The sequence below is a fragment of the Rosa chinensis genome, chromosome 4 (assembly GCF_002994745.2).
Source record: "Rosa chinensis cultivar Old Blush chromosome 4, RchiOBHm-V2, whole genome shotgun sequence".
Taxonomy (NCBI): Eukaryota; Viridiplantae; Streptophyta; class Magnoliopsida; order Rosales; family Rosaceae; genus Rosa; species Rosa chinensis.
The window spans coordinates 55,397,927-55,418,933 of NC_037091.1; the positions used below are offsets into that span (position 1 = coordinate 55,397,927).

The 21,007-nt window shown below is 36.6% G+C and overlaps 2 protein-coding genes and 1 pseudogene across 8 annotated transcripts; 1 reads left to right on the plus strand and 2 right to left on the minus strand.

Annotated features, from left to right (window-relative positions):
* Nucleotides 1–795: 795 nt before the first annotated feature.
* On the plus strand, nt 796–8,245 carry LOC112197480 (putative polyketide hydroxylase). 5 transcript variants are annotated; one of them, XM_024338176.2, is made up of 15 exons: nt 796–969; nt 2,109–2,806; nt 3,619–3,708; nt 3,812–3,875; nt 4,024–4,240; nt 4,736–4,818; nt 4,909–5,044; nt 5,280–5,773; nt 5,857–5,904; nt 6,057–6,231; nt 6,327–6,439; nt 6,528–6,624; nt 6,740–6,959; nt 7,185–7,338; nt 7,565–8,245. In XM_024338176.2, exons 5-15 carry the CDS (start codon nt 4,036–4,038, stop codon nt 7,997–7,999), a joined length of 2,160 nt encoding a protein of 719 aa, XP_024193944.1. In that variant the 5' UTR covers nt 796–969; nt 2,109–2,806; nt 3,619–3,708; nt 3,812–3,875; nt 4,024–4,035; the 3' UTR covers nt 8,000–8,245. The 5 variants fall into 5 exon arrangements, with proteins under 5 accessions (XP_024193944.1, XP_024193945.1, XP_040375070.1 ...); XM_024338177.2 differs by lacking the exon at nt 3,812–3,875; XM_040519136.1 differs by having other exon boundaries at nt 2,109–2,308; nt 2,688–2,806; nt 3,619–4,240.
* A 162-nt stretch (nt 8,246–8,407) lies between these two features.
* Nucleotides 8,408–10,037, minus strand: LOC112199591 (annotated as a pseudogene).
* A 448-nt stretch (nt 10,038–10,485) lies between these two features.
* Nucleotides 10,486–15,335, minus strand: LOC112199967 (berberine bridge enzyme-like 21). 3 transcript variants are annotated; one of them, XM_040519139.1, is made up of 3 exons: nt 13,632–15,335; nt 11,594–11,723; nt 10,486–10,698 (listed from the first exon to the last, which is right to left on the minus strand). In XM_040519139.1, exons 1-2 carry the CDS (start codon nt 15,226–15,228, stop codon nt 11,623–11,625), a joined length of 1,698 nt encoding a protein of 565 aa, XP_040375073.1. In that variant the 5' UTR covers nt 15,229–15,335; the 3' UTR covers nt 10,486–10,698; nt 11,594–11,622. The 3 variants fall into 3 exon arrangements, 2 of the variants coding, with proteins under 2 accessions (XP_040375073.1, XP_024196731.1); XR_005810374.1 differs by lacking the exons at nt 10,486–10,698; nt 13,632–15,335 and adding an exon at nt 11,800–12,898 and having other exon boundaries at nt 11,349–11,723; XM_024340963.2 differs by lacking the exon at nt 10,486–10,698 and having other exon boundaries at nt 11,412–11,723.
* Nucleotides 15,336–21,007: the final 5,672 nt, after the last annotated feature.

A 21,007-nucleotide genomic window follows, 5' to 3' on the forward strand; every position in this document is an offset into this window, starting at 1 on the left:
AATTTACATGTGAAGGTAATTTTGATCATACCACCCAAGATAAAGACCACGGAGTGAGAACAGCTGGCCATGGTGCTCAAGAGAAGACCCGATATGGGAGGAGGACAAGAGGTGCAACTGATAATCAAAGTACCCCATCTGATGTTTCTTCAATTGCCTTAAGTTTTGACTCAATCAGTTTAAGCACAGAGCGCAGTGGGATCTCAAATGAATCTCATGAAGGCAACAATCAATTTGGTTATGATGCTTATGGATATAATCAATATGGAGAAGTATATGATCAGTCATCTAATTGGGTTCATCCTTATTATCCCCTTATAGGAGAAACAGTCGGTAGCTCTAAAGAGATCTATAACTATCATGTTCATCACTACAATTCGCACTATATGGGTCATATGTCTTGGTCTGATTATTGTATTTTCGTAGACCAGCGAGCGGCTTTTCAACCGCCTAGAGTCTCTTTTTGGATGTAGATGAAGTTGACATTCATATGTATTTATATGTAGTTCTAAATTTCTAATAAATTTACTTTTTTCAAAAACGACATTTTCTTACCCTGTATCCCCGATATATCCCCGATATTTCCGACATCTCCCTTTTTCAAAGTACCGATATATACAACGATACCGATATTTAAAACCTTGTGTAGATCCTCCCCTCTACCCCCTACTCCCCTAGGTTGGTATGGACTAATGAGAGTGGCCCATTTCTGTGCTTTTACTAGGCCCCAAAGACTTTAGAGCCTTGTACCCTATATATTTGGTCCACTTCCTAAACCGTCCTTGCCGGCAAGCCCAACCAACAAATTCTCTCTTCTAAAGCCCTGAGAGCAACATATTGATAGAGAGTGAAAGAGAGAATTATTGGATTGATAGAGAGCGAATAACAGAGAGATCATTCCCTCTCTCTGAAAGCTTTTGGATTTTCAAGGAGGATGACCGCAGTATCCAAACAATTAAATTGACTGAGGTATGTAGAGCCGGATTGTTGTTTTTCTTTTTCTTATGGGCAGGTGTTTGTTTTGTGTTAAATTATGGTTTAACTTTAGAGAATCAATGGAGTATTGGGGGTTGTCAACTCCTTAAATCTCTATGTTTTGTGAATTCTAACAAACTCAGTACTGTGCATGTCTGTGGGTTTGCTGTGTTTTTGGGATGATGGACTGTATGATCTTAATTCTGACATGTTTCTCTCCCCTTCTTTGTGTTCTTCTTCATATCACAACTGAAATGTATTTTTGCATATAGTAAATAAATAAATAGATGAGACTGCGTATAATTCAAAAATGCATCTTTTAATCTAAATATCAATATAAACAGAGGATGGAGTACTTTACATAGCCAAAAAGGTCTTGGTCAATACCATTTTTATATGGCACCAATTTGCAAGCTTAAAAGCATCTATGAACAGACCATAAGTGAATCCCATTTTGAAATTGTTGAGAAGAGCAGTAGGGAATGTTACTCTTGGTCTGCCGTAATAAAATTTGGTTATGTATTCTGTCAGGAGAACACATACAACTGCAGCAATAACTCCTAAAGCTCCAAATGACAGAGATATCATTTGTGCAACATAAAACCCACCCAACAAAAATATTCCCCCAAATAGAGCCCTACAAGATGGACTTCGAAAGTAGTTCCCAGAGAGCTCTGGCACAGTTTGTAGACTTGGTATTGAATGTCCACTCATAATGGAGTGAAAGCTTTAGTTTGCATTTTGTACTGAACATAATGGAGTCAAAGGCATTGTTTGTAACTTTGTGATGCTGAAGCTAAAATATTTAGGTAGAATGGTAGTTGATTTTGTTTCTTTCAAATCAGGACCTGATTTTCTAGCTATTATTGTTGATCTCCTTCACACTTGCAAAGATTTTGAGTTTTGTGGGTTTTTTTTTTCCTTGGGTGTCCTTGAGAGTGTTTTATTACTACATTCTGCAGCTACCTGGCAGTCTGACTTTGAGATTGTGCATCTTTTCTTGGGTGTTACTTGGCAGTGTTTTAGACAAGTTTTTTTTTTTTTTTTTCCTACTTAATATATGTGAAAAGATGGAACTCATATATGCTCGAATGTAGATTTTAAACAAGTTAATTTGATGTTGTTTATTGCAGCACCTATTCCTTCAGGCAATGGATTATGATTACCTGGCAAATCAGGCCAATGAAAATTATCTATTGCTCAAGTGCTTGCCACACCATTGCATTACTTTTTGTCATTTATCAGAAGAGGCAAAGGAGCAGCAGACAGCATAGCAGAAACCCATTTCAAACATCTGCCCAGCTACCTACTACTTCAATATTCTTTCTCTAGAGTATAAACCCATTAGCTTTAGGCTATAGCTCAAATCACTCCTACTCAATTACCTCCTTCCTCACCATTGTTTCTCTAGAGTTATATTCCAAACCCAGAAGAGCTGGAACAAGAACCTAAAGTTCAATTCTTATTACGATACCGGTCACTATTGTAGCAAATATTTTACATGACCTTTGAAAACACATTGTCTAGATATTTTTAACTTATTTTTCAATAATCATCTTTAGATATCTAGGTAAAAGAACTTAATAAACTCTGCTAGGGATCCAGGTGTTGCATTTTACTATAGTAAACTTATGCCAAATACTATACTGTTTAGTTGGTATTTTCTGGATGGAAACTTGCTAGCATGCTGATCTTTTTTTGGCTGTTTTCAGTTTGGCTGTGAACACTGCTGGACTGATCCTTTTCAAGCACAGTTGCTGCCCTGTTTTGGCATAAGTCGAGTGCGGTAGAGCAATAACCTATCCTTTTTCCCGTGCATCTGAATATCCAGGTAACCTTCAGAATCCATCAAACTTTTTCTGTATTACCCATTACTGTTTGAAATTTAGAAAATCATCTGCAAATGATTTGGTGGCTGGTATTGGAAGAATGGTGCTCCTTAGCTTTACCCGTCTCAGGAAATAGTTCCAATTTGGTTCTCATCTCATTATTACTGATCAAGTTGTTTTTTTTTTTTCCAAATCTTCCATTAGTCGTCGAAATCGTGTGCTTTTCTGTTTACTTTTCCAGGATTTGAATTTCTTGATGGCACATTGTAAGGATGGGTTGCCATGTCTTGATTTCTATCGGTTGAAATGTTTTGTTGGAATGTAAAGTTGATAATCTATGGTGTGATGTTCTGAAAAATCTCACAGACTTGGTCTTAAGCATAGACTTTCAAACAAATGCATATGGCTTAATGTTATGGAAGAGGGAAGAGTGTAAAGCTAAGCAGGAGCAAAACTAATCAAAATGCTGCAGCTTTCTGGTCTAACTGATATCTGATAGAGTTATGGTCCTCAAGCGTTAAAAGATTCTTCTGAAATCTGAGTGGGATTCTTGAGAAGTATGTATTTGTAAACTATAATCTCTGTGCTCAAAATGTTTGGGGGTGATAATGCTTTACAAGGTTGAATCATTTATGTCATAACTGTTTGTGTTCATGCTGAGTAGTTGGATGTAAAGAATAGTCTGTATCCATGACCGACTTATTCTTTTAAAAAAATTCAATTTATGTGATCATTGATCATGAAGGGCCTCTTCAAGTAATGTTTCCCTGCCTCCAAATAAAACAACCAATTCTTTCCATTACTGATTTTGTAGGCAGCTGAAGAAGAAAGGCTGCATGAGGCATTTGAAATGCAGGGGAGATAGCTTCCAGCCAAACTGCACTCAGAAAATTTTGATTCCAAAGTCAGTACTCTTGGAACTCTATTTATGGTTGTTTTGTCAATTGGATTCATCGTAAATTGATGGAAAATTGTCTTTTTCTAATTGCATTATGACTATTTTGCAGTTAAGAAATTTTAGATATATCCTGGTTTTAGATTTATCCAATTGAAAACAAGGATCTGCCTATTGTAAGTGCTACTTTATTATGTATAAATTTCAAAAAAGAAACCCGCAGCATCGTGCGGGATTTGTGACTAGTCGCAACTACCACTACTAGCTTCTCTCTTCTTTCTTTGTCCTTGTTCCGTGGCCATGGTCTAATTAACTTCGTGTCAGTTTCTGGGTTTTATGGGGTCTTCACGGTTCTTCAAGAGGTTTAGCGGCCTCTACAAACCCAATGCCAGAATCCAACCATACCCATCTGCCTACGTCCCCACAAGAGCCCTATCACACTCCAAGCTTTTCAGCAATGGCGACAATTCTGTGCTTCCGGTTCTCATAGTCGGTGCAGGACCTGTGGGTCTCGTTCTTTCTATACTCCTAACAAAGCTAGGTATGTTCTTGTTCTAACCCAACTCTTTAAGCTCTCAATCCTTGCTTATATTGCTTCTACTTTTATTTTTCAGCTTCAAAGATACAAACTTTGTAATGGTGTATTGTTTTTGTTTTGTTTTCTTTGTCAGAAAGTTTAGTGTAATCAAATTGTCAATGAGGGTAGTGAGTTTCAGTGTTTTTGTAGTACTCTTTGTGATTGGAATTCATGATTGTCATTACTAGAGGTGTTTTTGACTGTGTGATGTTTGAGCTGAGGTTTCTTATGCATGTGCTATAGTCTTTAATTCTGAATTTTCTAGTAGAAAGTTTTCGACTTTTTTTTATTGTTTCGGCAAGAAATTGCCTTTCATAAAATAGACTAGCTCTTGTTTACTTGATTCTAGGTTGTACTCTAATGGTATTTAATATCCTATTTTGATTGTAACTGTTTGTTGTTCATGTGGTGGAGTTGGGATGAATTCTTGAGATATATTATGGATAATATTCTTTGTAGGGGTCAAATGTGCGGTTTTGGAGAAAAGTACAAGTTTCTCCAGACATCCACAGGCACACTTCATTAACAATCGGTCAATGGAGGTTGATTTTTCTTTTTCATTTGGAAGATATGATTTAATGAGTATTTTGAAGAAATTTCAGGCTTCATTTATAATTTGTATATTATTTTAGGTATTTCGCAAATTGGATGGCCTGGCAGAGGAGATCCAGAGGTCTCAACCACCAGTTGATTTGTGGAGAAAGTTTATATATTGCACTTCGCTCTCTGGTTCCATTCTTGGCTCAGTAGATCATATGCAACCTCAAGGTGCAAAGGAACTCTTTACTTTTCCATGTTTTCTACATAGAACTCAGCTTTTAAGTCTTGTTCATTAGAGTCAGATTAGACTCCGGGCCATTATAATCAATATTACAAATATAATCATGGCAATTCCTAAGTGTTCAAGTTTTCTACATTCTTATAATTAGAGCACATAGTGTGTGAATATACCGAAGAATTTGGCAGATTTGATCAGCTTCATTCTGGTTCACTTTATCACCAGATTTTGAGCAAGTTGTCAGCCCGGTCTCTGTTGCACACTTCTCTCAGTACAAACTGAATGCATTACTACTTAAGCAGCTTGAAAATCTCAGCTTCAAGTATTGTACCCCTGAAGGGTTGAAAGGCCTTGACCATGAACCCCTTGGGGCAAGGCAAATATTGATGGGCCATGAGTGTGTTTCCATCAATGCCAGTGATGATATTATTTCCGTGACTGCATCTTTTCTCAAGGATGGGAAACATATGGAGAGGAATATCAGATGCAATATGATTGTAGGCACAGATGGTGCTGGAAGTACTGTACGTAAGCTGGCTGGTATAGATATGAGAGGTGAAAAGGACTTGCAGAAGCTTGTGAGTGTCCATTTCTTGAGCAGAGGCCTTGGAAATTACTTGCTCAGTGAGAGACCTGGCATGCTGTTTTTTATCTTCAATACTGAAGCTATAGGGGTCCTTGTTGCACATGATCTCAAGCAAGGGGAATTTGTATTGCAGGTATAGCAGCTTTAAAGATGTTATGGAGATCTTTCTGGTGATAAATGTGAAGTTATATTGATTTTTCTCTTGTCATCTTGCAGATACCATTTTATCCACCCCAGCAAAACCTTGAAGATTTCAGTGCCAAGGTATTTTGTATTAGTTGTGGTTAAATGGAAATTGCTATGCTTGCATTACTGTTCCTGCTAAGTTTAAGGCATTCTTAATGTTTAACGCCTTAATAAGAATATATGCTTCATTGGGAGTGATTACTCACTTCAAAGGGTTTAACTTGTTATAGACATGTGAGAGGATGATCTTCAAATTGGTAGGTCGAGAGCTTGGAGACATAAATGTGATTGACATAAAACCTTGGGTGATGCATGCTGAAGTTGCCGAGAAGTTTCTAAGTAGTCGAAACCGTGTGATTCTTGCTGGTGATGCTGCTCATCGATTCCCTCCTGCTGGTGGATTTGGTTAGTAGTTGTCTTTTTTGTGATGCAGTAATGTAGGATACTCTCCTGGTGTTTGTGATGCAGATAGCTTTTTGTCTTTCTTGTGATTTATACAGGTATGAATACCGGAATTCAGGATTCTCATAACCTTGCCTGGAAGATAGCTTCTGTAGTAAAGGGTATTGCACCACCTTCAATACTTAATACTTATGAAACAGAACGTAGGCCGGTACTGGCTTTATCTTCTTCACATTTACTCATAATTCTATTACGAAATTATTAAGGATCTTGCGATTGATATCACATGTTGGTTTCAGATTGCCATTTTCAATACAACTCTTAGTATTCAGAACTTCAAAGCAGCCATGGCTGTTCCTGGTGCACTTGGTCTTGATCCAACTATTGCAAACTCGGGTAAATTAATCTATTATAACCTTTTGGATGTGTTTTCCTATTTGTTAGAGACAATTCTCACATTAAAATTATGCAGCAGAATGCAGCTATTACATTACTTTCTATTTGTTTGCAGTACATCGAGTAATAAATAAGGGGGTTGGGTCCATTTTACCATCTGGACTACAGAGCGCCATTTTGGATGGAATTTTCACCTTAGGTCGTGCACAGTTATCAGAAACTCTTTTGAATGAAAACAACCCACTTGGAGCTTTAAGGCTTGCTAATCTGAGATGCATATTTGAAGAAGGAAAGAGTCTCCAGCTCCAGTTCCCGGCAGAAGATCTTGGTTTCAGGTATCACACATCATTCAATTCCTAGGCCAGGCTCCCTTGAGCTTTGTAGCTTGACTTGAGATTAATATGAAGTATCGTTTGTTCTGGAACCAGTTTTTAGATTTATGAACGCACTGATTCTGGAACTAAATGAAATCTCACTTTCACTTACCAATTGGATGAATTAAATCATGAACTCATCAAGCACATTTTTGTATTTGTCTAACTCAAGGCTGTCAAATTTAGGTACCTAGAAGGCGCACTTGTTCCTGACCGTGATGGTGCACTGGGTGGCCCAGATGGACCTACTGGTCGCCGGAGGGACTATGTTCCTACTGCAGATCCAGGTTCAAGGCTTCCTCACATGAATGTGAGGATATTGTCAAATTCATCGAGTAAGGTATGTTGCAATTTTTAAATCTAAACATGCACAAGATAAATGTCTGGCGATTTGGGGATGTTCTAGCTGGTATTGCCCACTATTTTTCTTTTGTTATATTGATCTATGTGGGTTCTTGTGGCTCCATAAACCACGAAGCATTGTTTTATTTATTCTGCAAGTAATTACTTGAAGCAGCTTTCTTTTATGGAAGACTTTCAAACTGCTTAGTGGCATACTTTTGCAGGCAACTATTTCTACACTGGATCTTTTATCTGGAGACAAAATTGAGTTTCTCCTTATCATAGCACCAATAGAGCCATCCTACCATCTTGCTCATGCTGCATTGAAGGTGGCTGAGGAATTCAAAGTTTCTGCAAGGGTGTGCGTGTTGTGGCCTGCTGGTAGTGCTAAAGGAGTTGAGGTAGGTAGTAAGGCATCATTGAAACCGTGGGAGAATTACATAGATGTTATGGAAGTTAAAAAGTCATCAGATGCTTCGTCATGGTGGGACATCTGTCAAATGACTGATAAAGGAGCCATCCTAGTTCGGCCTGATGAGCATGTTGCTTGGCGTCTGAAGTCTGGAGTTGTTGGGGACCCTATGAGGGAAATGAGAAGGGCTTTTTCTGCTGCCCTAGGCTTGAAGTCACATATTAAAGACCAAGAAGCTGATCATTGACAGTTTGCAGCATTCATTACTTATCCTTTCCTCTTTTTTTATTTTATATTTATTATTATTATCATTGTTGAAATGATGTTTCTTTGTTGTAAGGAGCTGTTAGAAAGTGGTATCACTGATCAAGGCTCGTTATACATTAACAAGATATTACCTGTTCAGAACTTGAGATAACGCAATGGCTCCCTCCTAAAGAAGAGTTTGGAAAGCCAAAATCAAAGACAAATCTAAATAGTGAATGCGTTGAAATTATGAGTGTTTGATCTTAAAAGGTACGATCTAACCATGAATGAAACAACATATTAGTATTAGCTAATATCATATATTGAACAAGGGGGAAAGATGCTGGCATGAAAAGAGACCTATCTAACATAATTTTGCTTTATTTCCACTCGTGCTTTGAGAACTATTTGAAAAATCAAATCTCTAATTTTTGCATACATCCTTAACATGAACAAGTCTCCTAAAATTGTTTTTGAAGTACTTCAAACCCCCAAATGCTTGCTTGTGCATGGCTTGTATTGCCACAACTGTTCCTCCCCAAATCAAGATCCCTATAATTCAAATAGGCAGCTCTAGGAGACTTTGAAACATATGGGGCCATGTATGCATACAGCCTTCTCATAAATCCAACATACTTCTTGGTGTCCTTGCCATCACCCCAAGTAACCATATACTGGATTTCATATTTGTTTCCTTTTCGATGTGGGAAAGCAGTTTCTGAATCGGAAATCTCACTCATTTTCCTCCATATGGTGTCAATATCATAAAGGATGTGTTTGCTTCAAGCAGTATGTGCCATAAGCCTTCCAAGCCAGCTTCTGAGATGGGTTCAGTCACCAAGTCTGATTTTGCTTTGAAGAAGTAGCTGAATTGCCGGCGCTTCAGCAAAATCTCCAAGGATTCGTGGATCGAGTAGCCAGCAGTCAGCAGAGTCCAAAACAGACTGAATCCAACTCATCTCACTGCAATGGCTGCTCTCTAAACTCAACTCTGGGAAGTTTTCCTGTATTACCTGGACAGCTTTGTCGACCCGCCCGAGAAACAAGGAACCGAATTCAACTGTAATAGTGTTGTCACTACTTCCTACAACTGAATGTAGGAAAAGGTCTTCAGGAAGCTTGTCTGCAATGTTTTGCCATTTCAAAAGAAATTTGGTTGCACCTTGTTCTTTTGTCTTTGTAACGTCGCAAACTGTTACAGTTGGGGGAACAGGAACCAGTCTAAGTTTCCATGCTAGAATGACTCCAAAGCTTGATCCTCCTCCTCTGATAGCCCAAAAGAGCTCTTCTCCCATGGACTTTCTGTCTAGAATTCTGCCATTAAGATCTACAATTCTAGCATCAATGACATTGTCAGATGCTAGACCATATTTTCTGAATATGGTACCAACTCCACCTCCACTGATGTGTCCCCCAGCACCAACGGTGGGACAAGTCCCTGCTGGAAAGGCATAGACTTTACTCTTCTGTGCAATGTTGTAATACAACTCTCCAAGAGTAGCGCCTGATTTGACCCAAGCACTCTCATTCTTTATATCAACATCGATGGAACGGAGATTGAAAAGGTCAATGATGATGAAAGGAGCTCTAGACACATAAGATAGGCCCTCGTAATCATGACCCCGGCTTCGGATTCTTATTTGTATGCCACTTTTCTTGGAGCAAATTACAGCTGCTTGAACCTGAGATTCATCAAAAGGAGTAATGATGGCCTCTGGTGTAGGTGTGGAATTGTTCAGGAATCTGAGGGTTCTGTATGGAAAAGTCTAGGACGGGATAAGCAGAACTGGTTCTGGGGAGAATGATTTCATTACTGGAGTTAGAGTTCAGTAGGTGGGAGGAAAAGCATTGAACAAAGCTTTCAGAATTTGATGTTGAAGTTGTTGACCAAACTGAGTTGAGAAGGATGAAAAGTAGGGAAAACAGTTTTACAGGAAAGGTCTCCATATTCATTTCCTCTGGATAAATATGTGAACCGCTCTGAGCTCACGTATATATGGTGCTATGAACTCAAAGAACTTTCATCCATTTGAAGTCCGCTGAAGACGAGTCAATGACGTCCAATGCCTCTGTTTTTTTCCATCTAATCCATGGTGCTTTCATCAATATTCAAATGAGAATTAATTAATTTTTTTTCTTCTAGATCTTGTATGATTGCTTTCAGTGTTATTTTAATGACTAGTATATGGTAATGGACAATGACATACAAGACTCATGAAAGTTGAGAAGACTAAAAGTCAAATATTCAAGCTGATTATGTGTACCTTAATTTTATGCTATTGTTGTCTGTAAATAAACAAGAAAACCATCTACAACACAGCTCCTTCTGTATTGGCATATGGTTAAGCTTAATTATTGGTCAAGGCAGCCATGGCCAAATTATATCATCTGGCTCTTCTGCACATTGGTGGAGCAAAATGCTGTGAAGAACAGTAAACAAATGAAATCTTATTCTTCTTTTGGCCTATTTATTGTTTTCTTCTTTCAGCCAATCCAATCAATTTAATTTGGACAGTCTATTTTCCCCTAGATGGGAACACAAGGATGCTTTGTTCATTTCTAAAGAAGTTACAAGGATCAACCAAGATCTTAACATGAACAAGTCTCCTGAAATTGCTCTTGAAATACTTCAAACCCCAAATGCTTGCTTTCGCATAGCTTGTATTGCCATCATTGTTGTTCCTCCCCAAGTCAAGATCCCTGTAGTTCAAAGGAAAATTATTTACACACTGTTTGTAGTGAAAATTATTTCCTTGCTTGAGTTGGAATGGTATATCCGAGTGTAAAAACATTGAAGAAAACTTTCACAAGTTGAATTTGATGTTGTACACCTAATTGAGTTGAGAAGGATGAAAATTAGTGGAAGACGCTTCATGGTGGTTTCCTCTGCATATGAAATTAAGAGCCTAAATATATCTGCTTAACGGTCCTATTTACTATGAATTAGAAGAGGATTGCAGCCATAGGATGCCACTTGACAACAATGAAGAACAATCACAAACTCAAAGGAAAGAAGATTCTTGTATGAAAATAGCGCCGGGGATGACATCGTGTTGGAGACATCAGTAAATTACTCATTTCTGCAACAATGGGTGCAATGTTGAATTTACTTGTTTTAGTATCTTGTCCTAGGTTAAGCAGGAAATCAACTCTGCCGCCCTGAAGGTAGCTTGAGGCTCAAGTTGATAGTGCTGATGACTATTGATTTTTACCCCCAAACAAACTATAATCTATGTCAACTACACAAGAATATTCTTTCATTATATTTCCAACCACCACACCAGAAGCTGAACATGTTATTTGTATCTATCATCCGAACAGACATGATAGACAAATATATAGGATCCTAGTAATGAATAAGAAACACTTTGATGGAAAAAGATCAAGATCATTATGTGAGATCAACACAGATAGAATCAAAATTTTGATTAAGTAATTATATTCAATAGTAACAAATTGATGTTAGGACTAACCAAGTAACTACCAGGTTGCAAGACTAATGATTAATTAACTAATACACAGATAGGCACCAGTTAGACCTGAACTAGAAGCTAATTTCCCTAATTCCTGTGCTGAGGTTCCTTGTGAATCTTACAGTGGATAAGCAGCTGATTTGGCACCACCTTATAAGAATGATGCTCCAATAAGCAAGTATAGCAGTAAAGCCAGCAGCTTCCCCATTGAGATGTTTGAACTTGATCCACTAGTCGCAGCTGAGTGGAAACCTGCAATCAGCAACCAAAGTCAGAACCTTTTGGGATACTAGATGCAGAAGAAAACTAAAAAGTTTTAGTCTTTGACCATCCAGAATTCCAGATCAAGCATGTCACTATTGTAGAATTATCTTCAACACCAACAGAAAAGTCACAAGTCCACTACGTCGAGCCTTTCCCCCATTGCCAACATGATGGTTGAAATTGACTTACACCCACCTCAGAAATGAAGTGGGGTTTAAGCCTCGATCTCAGGCACAAGTAGGCCATGAAAAAACTACCAAAATTATCAAGACTTTTTGTGATTTGAAAAGGGCCTCGATAGAATGCTTGTTCAAACCTCAACCAAAGGCAGAGAGCATAGACCTTTCAGCTCTTCAGATTATATGAGTGTAATTGTTTAGATCATCGACCGCTTATTGAGAAACTATCATCAAATAGGTTGAGTGCATTGAGAAATGGATGCAGAAAGTGTACTGATAGATTGCTCGATGCTCATGAAAATCTGAGGGAAACTTTCATCTACTTAGCCTCCAAGTACCTTATGACAACCCACAAAAGGGAAGGCCAAAAGGGTCATCTGCATTATGCAATTATGCAGATGAACACTAGCCTATGGAGATAGGACTTGGTCATCACTTGTGACCCATAAGGGACGGCCTCAGAAGAAGGTCACCTACCCTAGACTTGTATAACTGTACTCCATCTAATAGCACGAAATGGGATCCACAGCCATACCATAAAGTCAAGTCCTACCCCTAAGGGAAGGTTCTTGGCAAATACAGCTTTTAATGATAGGTGTTTTATACTCACTTTAAAGCATATGCCATGTGAGAGGAACAAACATTGTGACTTTGAGCAATCTGTAGGCTGTAGCAGATATTTCTTCAAGTATGAGGTGAAGAATCTCCGTAATTTTTTAATGCTTGAGAGCCTCTTACGCAAAATCAATCTAGGACTAAAATTCATAGGAAGCAAAAATGATTAAAGAACAAAGAGAAAAATCAGCTCGAAAGGAAAGAGACCTGTCAATCTTGCTAAGAGTTTACCAATTCAACTAACTAGAATGTGATGTATGACGAGATTTTAGCCATTTTCAACAAAAAATCTCGAAAAGAAAGAAACGTTTTCACATTAAGAAGAATAATTTGAATATTGAAAATTAGTATTCAAATAGGCTTCTTAATGATGGAATTAATCATAAATTGCTATTTTGGATATATCGGGATTCTTGAGCAAAATCTTGATTGGGATTCCAAGCGTAATATTCTTTTGTATCTAGGATTTTATTTTTGATTTTTATTTAATCAGATTTAATTAAGTTTCCTAGTTTTAGCCTACAATAAATTGTTGAGCAAAATCTTGATTGAGATTCCAAGCGTAATATTCTTTTGTATCTAGGATTTTATTTTTTATTTTTATTTAATCAGGTTTAATTAAGTTTCCTAGTTTTAGCCTACAATAAATTGTTCTTTATGTTTTCTAGTTGTATTAGATTTATGCTATGTGCCCTATATAAGACACCTCTTAGATTGTAATTTTCATTTAAGTAATCAATAAAAAACCAAATATTAGAGAAGTTTCTCTATGTTTCTTACAGCTGTGCCCGTAATTGCTAGTGGATTCTAGCTCATCTCATATGACTTTCGACGCTTGATGGAGCCTCTTACTATCGTGTTCACGCTTCCCGCATCAGAATGAATAAGAATATAAGATACATACTAATTTCTTATACATCTCTCATAATCTTCAAACTCAAAAAGAATATTGTACTATTGAAAAACAACATCAAAGGCAATTATTTGATGCATCAAATGATTTTTTTTTTTCTTTTTATTTCACTGCTATAATCAACCAATAGTAACCAATAAATTATCTGATGTATATGATCCAAGCTGTTTCAATTCTTCTATTCCTTACTTGGAAGAGGTGGGATACTCTGCTCATTCCTGAAGAAATTTCCTGGATCAACAGCAGTCTTCACCTTCACCAACCTATCGAAATTGTCGTTGAAGTACATCAATCCATACACCTTCCCTTGTTCAAAGCTATTCTTCCCAAAATTGTTGACACCAATGTCAAGGTCCCTATAGTTCAAGAAAGCACTCCTTGGATTCTTGGACACAAATGGGGTCATAAAACTGTAAAGCACCCTACTTTGGTTCAAATACTCATTAGTTGCTTCCTCTCCTGCAACGTCCCAATTCACCGAGTACTGAATCTTAAACAAATTCCCGGCCCGATGAGGAAAAGGCGCATCGGAGGCCGAAATTTGAGCCATTTTCCCACCATATGGATTGAACAACAAACCAGTCTTGCCTTCAATCATCTTCTTCCACAATGACTCCAACCCTTCTCTCGAAATCGGGGTCTGCACGTAATCTGACTTCCTCTTCCCGAAACTCGCCTGGTCGAGATTTCGATCAAGCAAAACCTCTGGTTTGGTCACATTGGGAGTTGAACCATCGTTCCACCAAAGCACAGACTCAATCCAACTCATTTCCAAACAGTCCTCCTTCTTCAAACCCAATTCAGGAAACTCCTTACCCAAAATAGAAACTAACTGATTAGCATTGCCTAAATACTCGGCCAGAATCGAAATCCTAACAGTCTTCTCACCCTTTTTGGTCGGAGAAGTCACCGGCTGCAACAACATCCTCATCCACAAATCATCCACCGTGGTCGGCGCCACCTCCTGCCACCTCAAAACGACGTCGGTTGCATTACCTTCTGTGTAACTCATCACCCGGAAAACCGTCAACGTTTCCGGCACAGGAACCAACTTCAATTTATAGGATATGATCACTCCAAAGCTTCCTCCACCGCCGCCTCTGATAGCCCAAAACAGATCCTCCCCCATTGCTTTTCTATCCAGAAGCTTCCCGTTCACATCAACAATCAATGCATCCAATACATTATCGACGGCGAGGCCGTACTTCCTCAACAAGTTTCCATAACCGCCACCGCTGATGTGTCCACCAACACCGACAGTGGGGCAAATCCCAGCGGCAAACCCGAGCGTTTTACTCTTCTCGGAGATTCGATAGTACAACTCTCCGAGAGTCGCGCCGGCCTGGGCCCACGCGGTGGCGTCCTCGGCGTTGACGTCGATTGACCGGAGGTTGAACAGGTCGAGGATTACGAAAGTCGGTTCGGACGAGACATATGAGATGCCCTCGTAGTCGTGTCCGCCGCTTCGGATTTTGAGTTGGAGTTTGAGTTGAACGGCGCAGAGGACGGAGGCCTGGACGTGGGACTCGGTCGTCGGCGTGAGGATGAGGACTGGTTTGGGAGTCGTGGAGGTGTTGAAACGAGCGTTGCGGATGTAGGCTCTGAGAGTTGAAGTGAAAGAAGGGTTGTTTTGGGGGATGACTATCTTGGCGGCTGAGGAGTTTGGGTGGGTGTTGAGGCATTGAACGAAGTCGTCATAGACAGAAGCGGAGGTTGCAGAGACGTGAAGAAGGAGAAAGAAGAGAAGAACAGAGGAGAGACATGTAGTATGATTAGATTGTATCATCTTTTGGGTTTTGGTGTTGGAACATTTGTGGGGTCTGGTGTTGGAACATTTTCTGTCGCTCTAAAATAGGCTTGATTATATTAATACCGGCCGGATGTTTAGAAAGTTAAACGGAAAAATTATCGCGGTTTAGCCCGTGGGTAAAATGTATATACATCATTAGTTTTGTAACTGATTAGTTAATTTATAAAGTATACGCGAATCAAAATTCATTGAATGAAAAATTCTCCTTATCGGAATTATTCTCAAAGATTCACAAAAAATTCGCTTATAATTCTAAATAAATGGGAATTAGAGAATCAACAATTAATATAAAAATGAGTTTTACATGGTATAACATATCTTAAAATGTATAAACATATGAACGTAGTGTAAACACTGACAATTTACTGTAAAGAGTAATGCCTTAGTAATATGCCCTTCATCATCCACTTATTTATTTCCTAATATGAAAGTTTGTCAAGTCTTCTTAATTCTTTTCGACACAAACTACATTTCTCGCATGTAAATATCGCCTTATCAATTTATTGATGAATAAAAATTTTAGCGTGAATCCAATTCTAATTAGTGATGAAATTGTTGTCAAAGTGCTCTCTTTTTGTAAACAGTATCTTGAGTGACTATTTACTCTTGTCTTTACTAGGAAGATGAGTGTGATGTGTAGGAATTGTGTACGTGTTGATTTCTTCAATCGAGAATGATATATGTACATATAATTTGACTCGATTACTATCTTTGATCGGGATCTTCTACGACTACATGCACCATGTTTATATGGAAGCAAAGCAAATCACCGGCCGGAGGGTTTAGAAAGTTAAACCGAAAAATTATCGCAGTTATGGCAGGTTTAGCCAGTGGGTAAAATGTATTTACTGTTAAAGGAAAAACACATTATGTGCCTTCGTCAAAGCAACTGACGAGGAGGGAATCAATGAATTACAATCACAGCTCAATCAACATTTAGTATCATTAATGTAATCGATATTTCCATTGTAATTCTCTCCCTATATAAAGGAGCTATGAAATGAAATGAGTAGATCAATTCCAATCTCAATTTACTTTTACACGTTATCAGCACGCTCATAGCCAATAGCCAAAGAAAAAAAAAAACCTAGTTAATTTGACTCGCGGCTATGTCAGGTTTAGCCAGTGGATAAAATGTATTTACATCATTAGTTTGGTAACTGGTTAGTTAATTTGTGAAGTATACACGAATCAAAATTCGTTGAATGAAAAATTCTCATTATGGGAATTATTCTCAAGGATTCAAAAAAAATTCGCTTATAATTCTAAATAAATGGGAGTTGGAGAATCAACAATTAATATAAAAATGAGTTCTACATGGTATAATATATCTTAAAACATATAAACAAATGAACATAGTGTTAGGGCTGTAAGTAGGCTCGATACAGCTCGTGTTCAACTCGTATTCGGCTTGATGTTAGCTCGTGTTCGTAAGATAAATGAGCTGAGCTTGAACTCAATATTAAGCTCAACAAAAAAACAAGCCGAGCTTGAACAATGATATATTCAGCTCGTCTAACTTGTGAATAGCTTGTATTTTTCAAGAGTAGCTCAAGCTTGTTAAAACTCGGGTTGTTTGTTAAAATTCGACTTATGAAAATTTATGGTATAAATAAAAGAGTTTTTCTATTGGAACCTCCAAATTTACTCACTTAACTTCTATGCTTTTTACACCTCTTATCAAAGAGTTTTTCTATTGGAACCTCCAAATTTACTCACTTGACCTCTATGCTTTTTACACCTCTTATCAAATTTTCAAATACTAAATTTACTCACTAAACCTCACTAAACTTCCTCAAATAACATCACTCATATAATTTGCAAACAAATCATTAATTATCTTTAAAATAAAAAATTTAGTCATTTCAATGATTTAATCACTCTATAAATCTTAACTAAATATACATTTCTTAATCAAACTTAAGTTTCAAAAATTAATGTCTCATTAATAATGCCATGAACTATTATGTTTTTTTTTTAATTTTTTTTTTCTATTTTAGCTGTGCAAAAAAAAAAAATTGAAGAAATCATTTTGTTTTTATTCTCAAAAAAAAAAATCATTTGTTTTTTAATGTTTTTTTTTCTGTATTTTTTGTACCACATGATTAATTATTTAAATATTTTTATTATTTTTTTTTTTTTCCAAATATAATGGATTGACTTAGATTTAGGTCATTAATCATTAGCGGATTTATTTTGTTTTCCCTCACTAATATGTGTTCAACATATATGTCATACATTTTTATGTCACAATAGTGTCACATGATCTTAATCATATTTTTAATTCTTATTAAATATATATGAATGCTTTAATGAGTATGTAGTGAAATTGGAAAATGAAAATAGATAAGGAAAATAATAAGGAATACAATATAATATTATTGAATTGGAAAATCTACATAAAATAAAGGATAAATTTCAGTTTAGTACCCTGTGGTTTGGGGGTAACATCATGTCAGTCCCTGCTTTTTCAATTTGATCAGCAATACCCCTGTGCTTTCAATTTCAATCAGCCGTGCCCAAATTTTACTGTTCCGTCCAATTTGAACGTTAACTTTGACTGGATTGGCAAAGTAAAATTTAGACGGAACAGTAAAATTTAGGCATGGCTGATTGAAATTGAAAGCACAGGGGTGTTGCTGATCAAATTGAAAGAGCAGGGACTGACATGATGTTACCCCCAAACCATAGGGCACTAAACTGAAATTAATCCTAAAATAAATATAATATTTTTTGGTATAATTATTGTCCTTAATAGTCATTTTATAGTAGGTTATATATGTCATTTAATAATTCATAATAGAGTGAGGTCAAGTGAGCAGATTTGGAGGTCCTAATAGAAACTGTCCTTATCAAATCTTCAAATAATAAATTTACTCACTAAACCTCACTAAACTTCCTCAAATAACCTCACTCATATAATTTTTAAACAAATTTTTATCTTTAAAATAAAAAATTTAGCCATTTCAATGATTTAATCACTCTATAAATCTTAATTAAATATACATTTCTTAATCAAACTTGAGTTTCAAAAATTAATGTCTAATCGATAAGAAAATGCCATGAACTATTATGTTTTTTTTTTCTATTTTAGCTGTGCAAAAAAAAAAGAGGAAATCATTTATTTTTATTCTCAAAAAAAAAATCATTAGTTTTTTTAATGTTTATTTTTTTCTGTATTTTTGTACCACATGATTAATTATTTAAATATTTTTAGTTTTTTTTTTCTATTTTAGCTGTGCAAAAAAAAAAATCATTAGTTTTTTATTGTTTTTTTTTCCTATATTTTTTGTTACCACATGATATAATTTTTAGTGTTTTTTTTTTTTTGCAAATATAATGGATTGACTTAGATTTAGGTCATAAATCATAAGAGGATTTATTTTGTTTTCCCTCACCAATATGCGTTCAACATATATATCATACATTTTTATGTCACATGATCTTAATCATATTTTTAATTCTTATTAAATATATATATATATATATATATATATATATGAATGCTTTAACGAGTATGTAGTGAAATTGGAAAATGAAAATAGATAAGGAAAATAATAAGGAATACAATCTAAGGTTTTTGTCCATTTACCCCATTTTAAGAGATTTTTTTCCCACTTACCCCATTAAGTTTTTTTAATTCTCTTTTACCCAAAACACTCTAAGGAGGTCTTCCCTAATACCCCATTAAGATTTTTTTATTTTTTTTAATACCATTTTACCCTCATCCCTTTGAAACTTAGAGAGAGAGAGAGAAACCATAGGAGACTTCACCAGAGCCCGGTTACCGGCCGCCGGAATCTGGCCAACTTATAAAAAAAACTCTATAATTCATATACTTTTGTGAGTGCTCTTGATAATTGAGGTCGGACGATTAAAGTAGATTCATTCTTGATAAGGTGTTATCAACTTTTTCTTTTTAGAAAGCTGAAGATACATTCTAAGCAAGTCACATGTTTTCATCCGTTTCTAAATTGTGGCCAAGCATGATAGAGCTGTCATTTTCCATTTTGACTCTGACTTCATAATCATCTATAATTGAGTTTTATCTCTATATGTTAATTGACATATGGGTTGGAGATGCTCTTAGATATTTTCTAAAAATTGTCATAAAAATATATTGTAAGAATATATGTTATATAAATGTACAAAAATCATATTAGAAGCATTAAAGAACGTCTTATTTATTAGATCATGCCTAATTCACAATTGTAACTACAACACAGTCACTAGCCATTGATGCTGTAATGCTCATTAGTGACACTTACTGACATTGCATATCTAGGTAGTGACACCAAACTCGTCTTCGCAACTGTGTTGGATTTGAAAGAAGTGAGAGGTCTGTGAGATTGAGTAGTTATTTCCCATTTACTCAAGTATAGGTTTGTGAGACCATTTACTTTTCACCTAGCAAATAATTTTTTTTTTTGGGCCCTTCAAACAAATTGGTAGCAATTTTTAACCAAATAAATGGGTAGGCCACGCCATATCCTAGCCTAAAAATTAATTTTTTTTAATATAAGTTAAGTATATACTGTCCTTTGAGTTTCAAATTTTTTTTTTTCAAATTCTACACCTAAAAAATATTGTCAAGGAGAATTACCGTTGTAAGATAAAGTTAGGCTGCTTAACCTCAATACCAAACTTCTCAAGAACAATGCCTTTAGTATGGGAAGATCCAGCAAATGACTTATTAGCGCACCTTTGCATTCTAAGGTGGTTCTTTAGCAACTATAAGAGTAAGTCTACAACCTACATTTTTGACAGGTTTTCAATTGAGTTTTGACCCAAAAAGCAAAAAATAAGAAAAAATTCATTTTTTTTGTTATTCCTAATTTTATTAGCAATGCCCGATTCATTTTTACCAAGACAAAGATCAAATCTGAAACTGTCAAATAATGATTTGCCTTGTCATCATTAATAGTTTGGTCGGAGATAAAGTATTTGTCAAAACTATACATAAAAATATTTATTTGGCAGAAATCTAATCTATTAGAGATGCTCTCAGAATTTTTCAAAACTAAATTAAGAATCCATGAAGTCTGTATGCGTAACCAAATATTACAAGGAAGTTATATTGTAATATCCTTAATGGATACCATTTTGATTCTAGATTTTCATCAATACTTCAAACAGTTTTATCACATAGAAAGCCATTAACTAAAAATCAGTCCCCAAAAGTTGACTTGCAAACTTATTGATAAACTTTTTTAGAGTTTTGAAATTATAAGAAATTTCTCCTAAAATACTAAAACCCTAGTGCACCTTCGCGACCTACCCTCTTCTTCAATTGACCTTCTCGCTCGTCCGACTACGCCGCCATGCCAAGCAGGCCTCTAGCTTCGCCGGTATGTGCCATGTGGTTGAACGGGACTAGTTTTTTCTAGGATGCATCTGGATGATGATCATGACTTGGATCCGGTTTGGTGATTAGATCGATTTCTATTTGGTTATAGGCTGGTGAGGGGATTGAAAGCTTTTGGCGACTGCAGGAACCTTGAGGGATGCAATCTGATGGGATCTCGATTTGGCAGAGGATATGCTCAAATGCAGATGGGGTGGTTGTGTGGATTGGTTATGGCGACGGGATGAGTTTGGTTCGGCTGGGTCAATGTGCGCTGGTGGGGTGGTCATCCGGTGTGCAATGGAGACGGCTACCAGTGGCAGCTTCGATGGCATTTTTGGCTCGTGATGCTAGTGCTTTGCTCGTCGCCAGGGTTCTGGGCTAGTCCTGGTGGTTGGGTCTGGGTGCTTG